Source organism: Pelobates fuscus, chromosome 3 (assembly GCF_036172605.1).
Source record: "Pelobates fuscus isolate aPelFus1 chromosome 3, aPelFus1.pri, whole genome shotgun sequence".
Taxonomy (NCBI): Eukaryota; Metazoa; Chordata; class Amphibia; order Anura; family Pelobatidae; genus Pelobates; species Pelobates fuscus.
The window spans coordinates 259,792,293-259,800,708 of NC_086319.1; the positions used below are offsets into that span (position 1 = coordinate 259,792,293).

The 8,416-nt window shown below is 40.9% G+C and overlaps 1 protein-coding gene across 2 annotated transcripts in view; it reads right to left on the reverse strand.

The window, feature by feature from the left end:
• The window catches only part of ASH2L (ASH2 like, histone lysine methyltransferase complex subunit), a 21,323-nt gene extending 13,894 nt beyond the window's left edge, over positions 1 to 7,429 (reverse strand). Inside the window, exons 1-4 of one of the 2 annotated variants that reach the window (XM_063448405.1) lie at positions 7,341 to 7,429; positions 4,518 to 4,584; positions 3,424 to 3,566; positions 1,063 to 1,151 (exon numbers count right to left, since the gene is read on the reverse strand). In XM_063448405.1, the coding sequence (XP_063304475.1) occupies positions 1,063 to 1,151; positions 3,424 to 3,566; positions 4,518 to 4,584; positions 7,341 to 7,426 (385 nt within the window). In that variant the 5' untranslated portion in view covers positions 7,427 to 7,429. Of the gene's footprint in view, positions 1 to 1,062; positions 1,152 to 3,423; positions 3,567 to 4,517; positions 4,585 to 6,297; positions 6,809 to 7,340 lie in introns of those variants that run through there. The other variant, XM_063448404.1, reaches the window with a different exon arrangement.
• Positions 7,430 to 8,416: the final 987 nt, after the last annotated feature.

An 8,416-nucleotide genomic window follows, 5' to 3' on the forward strand; every position in this document is an offset into this window, starting at 1 on the left:
CCTGCAGCTCCTGTCAGCTCTCTCCTCCTCCGCGCCGTCTGTGCAGCTCCCTCTGTCAGCTCCCAGTGTAAGTCTCGCGAGAGCCGCGGCTCTCGCGAGACTTACACTGGGAGCTGACCGAGGTGCTGAACGGACGGCGTGGAGGAGGAGAGAGCTGACAGGAGCTGCAGGAAAGGTAAGTTACAGCTCTGCCAGCCCCCCTCTCCCCCAGTCTGTATTATGGCAATGCAAATTGCAATAATACAGACTATTGACTCGAGTATAAGCCGAGTTGGGGTTTTTTAGCACAAAAAATGTGCTAAAAAACTCGGCTTATACGGTAATAGAAAAAAAGCATGGGAGGCTGGGCCTGACAACCATGCTGGAAGGAAGCTTAGAAACATAGCGATTGCAGCTTTCTAGCTTTCTTTTGGTTCATCAGTAACCTAAAAAGCGCTTGTAATTAATTGCCAGACGAGGACAATATGCAGTAGGCTCTGCTGGTGTTTTATTTTATTTAAGGTTGCCTATACTCATTCTTCTGCAGATTTAATCATGGCCAAGATAGTATGCACATCCATAATATTGTAAAGATGGGCACTTCTTTGCCAATATAATCCATCCACAAATTTAGACAGATTTGTGAACAATACTATAGAGAAATAGGCCTTTTGTGTACATAGAAAAAGTCTTCGATCTTTGAGTTCAGCTCATGAAAAATGGGGGAAAAAAAAGAAAAAAAAGTGTTTATAATTTTGTTCAGTGTATATACCTGTAAATTCTAAAGTCACTCTCTGACTATTATAATGATGTTATTTATATAGCGCCAACAAATTCCATAGCGCTTTACAGTGGGTGGACGAACAGACATGTACTTTTAACCAGACAAATTGGACACAGGAACAGAGGGGTTGAGGGCCCTGCTCAATGAGCTTACATGCTAGAGGGAGTGGGGTAAAATAGTATCAGAATTTTTATAAACTCTCCCAAATAGAGAGTCCAGACAGATAAAGCACTTTAGCAAGTTAGAGTGTTACTGTGTCTAGTTTGTCTTCAATGACCCTTTACTGGGCTTTTACTTACTGGCTTGCTTTCTGAGGAAGTATGTGTTACCACTGTGATGACATAAATTGCAGTGAAAGCTGTAGTTTGTCATGAAAGGAAGGCATGACCTGAAAGGAAAAAATTAAAAAAAATAAACTACAATTTCAATATTGAATCCTAGTACTGTCCTACTAGAAAATAACTCAATCAACTTTATGTCTGGGTTTAATCAAAACACATTTAAAAAGTTCATATCAATACTGCACTAAGCAGGCTGTATATAAAAAAAAAAAAATTAGAAAGATTGCCCCCATAAGTTAAAGTAAATATATTGGAAGAGGAAAAAAAAGTCAGAAGATTTTCACAGTATTGTGTAATGGGTTTTTTGGTTGTTTTTTTTTAAATCTTTTTAAATTTTAATATGGGGCAAGGCTTGACCTCCAACATGACCAGACGTGTTTGCCTGTACCTCCCCACGGTCTGGGCCTTTATTACTCAAAAACGGTACATATCTCGGCAGAAAGAGACCCTAAACTACAAGCTGACACCCCAAACGCCAAGCATACCTTTCTGAGACCAAATTGGAGAAGCTTGAAGGGCATAGCCCGTGTTAAAGTCTGAGGCCTACCGCATCTGGCACGCTGACTGTGTAGAGACGCGGCCGATCTCCTACCAGAGGGCGTGCAACTCAGCGCCCCGTTACCCCCCCCCCCTCCCCCCTCACTTGGACTGGTGGGGGATATCGCAGTCCCTACTGGGGGTAGCCAAGCCTGCTCCTGGGAGACAAGCAGAGGAATCTTGAAAACCACGCGGCTCATCCAAGATGGCCGCCGCAACGACATCTCAGCACAACCAAACGAGCCTATCAGGCCAGAATTGGAGAGAAAGCTTCGATGCCGGATTTGAGGCAATATGCCAGGCCTTCTGGGATCGTCTCGCCAAGCAGCAACTCACACTATCCCCTCAAGTGCTGCAGACAGCCTGTGAAGCAGAATCGGTTACCTGTGCCTCTTCTGGGCTGGGGGCCCAATTGGAGTTCCCTCCACGCCGCAGGCCAAATGCCCGTGGAGGAGACCCGCGGGCCCACAACCCTCCCGTTCGGAATGGGCGGGTCCATGGACTAAAGGCACTGGCTCCCCCTAAGGTCCGGAGCCGAAGCCACAGGCTTTACGGGCTGCATTACGGGCTACCGACAACCCGCCTGACACACACAGCACCATCCAACAGGACTTGTGCCGGGGAGAGGAAACAACATACCCAACATGGAGATGGACTCTCTGTCACAGCCTGCACGAGGGGAATTCGGGAAACCCCTGACGGGCATCGGCTGAATAGGATACTAAAGACTGAGCAACCCCTTCTGCCAAGGACACTTTGCAGAGGCCCATAGCATGGGGTGAAGACTTCAAGAAGAAGTTTCATCAAACCTACCACAGAACTGTACTTACGTTCCTTTTATGATCTTATATCCTGGGGTATGATATTCTTTTTACTTGCATTTTTTGTCCCCTACCCCACGGTTAAGAATGGCATGCTATCACTCATGGGCATAATTCCCTCAATCTTCTTGTTAATTTTACTCCCCTTGTTACTCATGCTTATGATATGCCCTGTTTAACTGCATACATCTCCTTAGCATGTCATGAATAGAGAGTTCTCTCTGATGTAAACTTATATCTGCACAGAAAATGCTAGCTCAGGTTGACCCACACAGCTTTATTCTTCATATAAATAGCACTTAACGCTCAATGATACTGCTGAGAAACGACCCTCTGATACACAACGCCTAACATAACATTTTAACTAATTTACTCCTCTTCTGTTATCACCTATAATAGCACCTGAATTGTCAAAGTATTGGCGTGTTTTAATACCAAGTGTGGTCTAAGGCGCTAGACAGAATCTGTGTGGCAAGATATGTCTATTCAGTAATTCTTGATAAACCACCAAGTGGTACATTCAATCGTCTCTAAGCTACCCAGTGTACTAAAACTGGTTCCATCATTTTTTACTTTCAATACCTCAATCAACATGCCTAGGAGATTGTATAGCCTAGTCTCTCTTGTCTAAAAGTTAACCTAGACATGTTCTGCTTAGCCTGTAATTTATACTGTTAAAAAAAAAAATAAAAAAAATGTGCAGTATACTCAAATGCCTTGTAACTAATCTGCGTTATCCAATTAACTGTCTTGCCAGTGCTGTTGGGGCATTGAAAAAAAGTTGTCTGTTAAACATGTGCGCGCACACACACACACAAAAAAAAAAGAATTATAAAAAATTTTTAATATGAAGACTTGGAGTGCGAATAATTGCCTTATGCCGAAAAATAGCTTTTTAGCAAACTAATTAAAGAGGGTAGGCAGAAAGCTGGATAATTTGAAAACAGGAGATCATACATACGTAGTGTCTATTCCAAAATGATCTGCTCCAAACCACTTTGTGCAGAGGCTGCATTGCAGCTCAATATCCCCAAGCTGACGCGTGTTATCTTCATCAACTGAGCCTGTTTGTGTGTCCCCAGCCTCCCCATCACCTGTTCCTTCCTGCAAGAGACAAGACAAGTACATGAATTATACCAAAAACTAGAAATGCCGATCAGAGAGAGAATGTGCTTATCTCAAAAACGTGGCCTGTGATAGGAATCTGCTAGGGTGCTATGGCAGCTCATTGTGCATGCACAAAATACTCTATATAGGAGCCCATGGGATATTCCACAGACTCTGGCAGATTAAGTCACCAAGAGCTGAATACCAGACAAAATGTTAACCCCTTAAGGACACATGGCGGAAATATTCTGTCATGATTCCCTTTTATTCCAGAAGTTGTGTCCTTAAGGGGTTGAGATGGTGATACTAATGGGATTAGGTAAGCATTTGCATTCCCCTTCTCGTATGGGCATTACCACATAAGCAGACAGTGCCCTGGTGCCCCCCAATTTAAGAAGTCAAACCATTTAGTAATGGTTTGACATAATTGATGTCTACCAGGACTTGTTCTCCCTGCCTCTTCCCTTAAAAGTCCTGAAGGGACAGAAACCATGGCTAGTAACTTCAGTTAGCCCCTTTGAGCTAAGCTCTGCAGTGCAGAGAGCTTCCGGCTCTCATTGAGGCAAGAAGCGGCGCCCACTGGACTCTAGATAACAAGACAAACCATCATGGCAAAGTCAAAATAAGTTCACAGTGTGTGGTTAGGTGGAAACATAGCTATAATTCAAAGAATGGAAGACAAGGGGGCTTTTTGAAAATAGTGCTTGAAGTGTAGCTTCAACTCTGGGATGTCCAACTGATCTAACCATGTCCACTAAGATAGCTTGAAAAAGGGCCATAGCTTGACAGCCTTCTTTAAGAATATTAGTATTACGGATTAACAAGTAGAACTGGAAGCAGCATATAAAATAAGAAATAGCTGATTAGAGGGTATATGGCTAAAGCACACTCCCAAGCATAATAAGCAGAATACAGACACAGAATATGTATAGAAAAACAATTACATACCAAGCCATGTTTTTCATTGGAGGACTCTGGATCCACACCAGATGCTGTATTCGCTGGGATGGAGTCACTGAAAGAAATGACAACCATTTAGCACAAAATGCCATTTCAGAGAGCAGACTGCAGTTTTACCAATTCCAGCATAAACATCATATAAAGGCAATAGTTCATATAGTATTACATTTTAAAAATAAATAATAATAATTATGAGTGGCGAAAGTGAATCACTTACAGCTAGAAACGTGTTAAAGGGTGTTGTTTGTCACAGCAAAATAAGTTACCCATGAAGGTTAAAACCCTTTATTTTCTAGATCTATAACAAAGTGGGTAAAATTTACCATATATGGACGATTGTGAAATTGAAAATAATGAAATAGGATGGGTTAAAATATAGGCAAAAGCATTAAAAATAAATGGTTTGTTTTTCAGGAAGAAAAACAAATTACTGTTTTTGGCTGTAGTACGCCTTTTTAGCATGGTGCTGCCAAAAAAATATAAAATAAAGGAAAAGAGAAAGATCCTACACCAAGGCCACATTATCTTGCAGTCTAATCATCCTTCAGTGACATTACCCAAAATGCCTACTCAAGGAGATGGGGATTTCCCAGAGTGCAGACTGAGGGCCGGACTTGGAAGGATATATGCATGCTAGCAATAGACACACAATTCACAGCCAGATTGGAATTCTTTATCCGGGCTGGCTAGTGACGCTGCTGAAGGTTTAATTACACTTCCGGCAGCAAGGTGCTATATCTTTATGTGCAGTATTTCAAACTAATGCACCACCTTAAGAAGCATGCCCACTTGAAAACGCTTAAGTGGTCATGGTACTTTGAGTAAATCTTGGAGTCAGTCACAGGTTTCAAGGTTTCATTCAATGGTTTAATTTCCAGAGAAGTGTCAGTTCTCCTTTAACGGTCTATAGCACTGCTGAGTTAATCCTAGCTTTATGGGCACAGCAAGGGATTCTGGGAGTAGCAATGCAGATGCCTCTTTTCTTAAAAGCAGACAGAAAACCAAGCCATGACATAACATACAACAGCATATTTGTAACAAAATAGAAATAACTTAAGTTAGAGGGGTAGAAAAGGTTGCCATTTAGTGCAAAACAAAAATTAAAAAGGAATACCCAGATTAACTATGGATTGGAACAAACATGTGGGTGCCTGGAATAGCCCTTTAAATAAAGAGAAAAGTAATCATTCTGGATTAGAAAGGCATTTGAGAACATTTCTACTACACGGCTAGGAAAGTATAATCCAAACACCCATATAATTTAACAGAGCCCGCTGGTATGGTCAGATCAGAAACACAGGGCAATCTGATTCAATGTTTCAAATGAAAAGGCCAGTTTTTAAAAAACAAATCACTGCATCATACTACTGTATTAGAGCAGATCACAGGGAGCCACATTAAAATCCTAAGTATACAGTATTAATTTAATCTCATTTCTTCACTCCTATATTTTGTAGTTATTGGCTCTCAAGATACAAACTTAGTAATATTAATTTACAATATAGACCAAACTTGAGTTTATCGTGATATAGGAATGTAAAATTTTGAGCTTTTTTTTTTTTTTTTTTTAATAGCGATATAAAGAGTCCAGCGCAGGTCAGTCAAGCTCCCCAAGTGAAATAATTAAGTTCCCATTGAAGATTGCCATATGCTGTATTCTAGTACCCCAATTTTACAGTGACTTGACTTTTGCAGACATATATAATGGCACAATGCATGTGCTCAGTAAGGGAAGAAAACAGATCAAGATATCACACTATGTGACTACCTTTTTTTACGTTTACCCTTCCTGCCTTTCGAGTGCAGTCGCACAAGCGTGGATTTCAGCATCTTTTTTTCCCAGCTGTTGTTCACAAGTCTTCTTTGGCAAACTGGTTGCTTTATGATACAGATGTGAACATTTAATGAACAAGGCTGATATAGAACTGGGTTCCAAAGATCCACTAAAAACAGTGGACACACACACACAAATGCATATATTTTACGTGGATGCATTCATAAGTAGGGGTATCTACTATGTTTTATTAATTACATGGGAAATATTGGCATAAACATACAAGAAGCAAAAAATTATTTTGGATGTGAGAACAGACTTAAATTCTAGTATGTAATAAACAGGGGGAGGAGTCTCCTATCTTACCCAGTAGGAGGAAAGTCAGGTTTCAATTAACCACAAATTGCCATTTAGAGAGCACGAGTCTACAAGAAGGTGTACTAGACTGGTTTCACCTTTGCTTTTTAAATAATCAATATAACAAAACTAAATAGTCACCAAGCAGAAAAATATACACCTCACTTTAACTAAACCTATTGTTTGGTTACACTAATAATAGAAACTCAGTCCATTCAAACAGGACTGTAAAAAAATAAGTCATTTCAATATCAGATACAAGTTATAACCACTCATTAACCTGTTTCACAATGCAGGATTCAGGTACTCCAACAATGTTCAACGAAGTTATTTCTATGTCCCAAATGAATATATGCAAACAAGTAACATGACATTAACACTGTTTAACCCTATGCACTCATATCCTGAATACCTGAGTGTTAAACTCATACAACTACCATAACCTGTCCCTTAGAGTGCCATATCCTGACACCCCAGCTGCCACAACATAGTGGTATCATGCATCACCAGCTAGGTAAACAAACCCCACTCCCTGTGCCCATCCCAGCGCACCCCAATGGATTCGATTCCGTCTCCACCAATGGGGTGGGAGGAAGGGTGAGCAATAAAGCCCTTCATTCATGTAATAAATTAATTCATCCCCGCCCCCAATTAACTCCAGGAACACGCCCTCTGCTTACCTGCTCCGGTTATCTCCTCCCCCAGCCGGGCTGCCCACAGATCCTCCTCCCGCCTCCCCACCCTCCTTCTCCGCCACCGACGCCATGTTTGATACACAAACCACGTGCACTTTAATGGGGGGGCGCGGCTAGATGGGGCGGAGTCCCAGGGGCTGCGTCATTGAGGCGCGTCGGGAGGGCAGTTGCCATCTATGTTAAGGGCAAGCCAGCTTCTAGTGATTTTGTTTGATTGTGATTATTCACCGAACTCGGAATTGAACACTTTTGAAAACGAAATTATAGGATTCAGACCAAAATAGATAGCTTTATCTGGAAAATTCCTCTCACTGAGCTATTTTGGTTTTAGAGGCTGGGTGCCTGCTGTGCCCAGGTAAACCCTTAGTTACCCACACTGACACCTAGTTAGACAATAGATTGAACAATGAAATTACTCTGTAAATAAAAGATGAATATTACTATGTATGCCCCCTTCTCAAAAAAAACAACCTGAAATCACAATATAAAAAAAGTATCAGGATCTCATGAGACCTGAAAAAAACCCTGTGGGGTCGAAACGTTGCTTGTACTTTGCTTCAATAAGCCTGTTTTTGGTTATACCTTGAGTGTCTGGACCATTGTGTATTTTATAAACTACATACAATGGTCTGAATATCAACCATGGGAACAGCTTACTAAATATGCAATTAAAGCAAAAAATTCAAACTGCAATATAAATTATAATGTAAGTAGCAAAGGCTGCCTATTATGATTTATCACAATGCAGATAATTATTTTGCAGCAAAAATAAAACATGCAAGATACATTTTTTTTTACATAGGACACGAGGTCATGCGTTTAGACTGGAAGAAAGAAGATTTTGTCTAAGGCAAAGGAAAGGATTTTTTTACTGTAAGAACAATTAGGATGTGGAATTCTCTGCCTGAAGAAGTGGTTTTATCAGAATCCATACAGATGTTTAAAAAAGCAACTAGATGCATACTTGCAAAAACAGAATATTCAAGGATATAATCTTTCAATGTAGGGTAATAACTGCTTGTTCCAAGGATAAATCGAACTGCCATTCTGGGGTCAAGAAG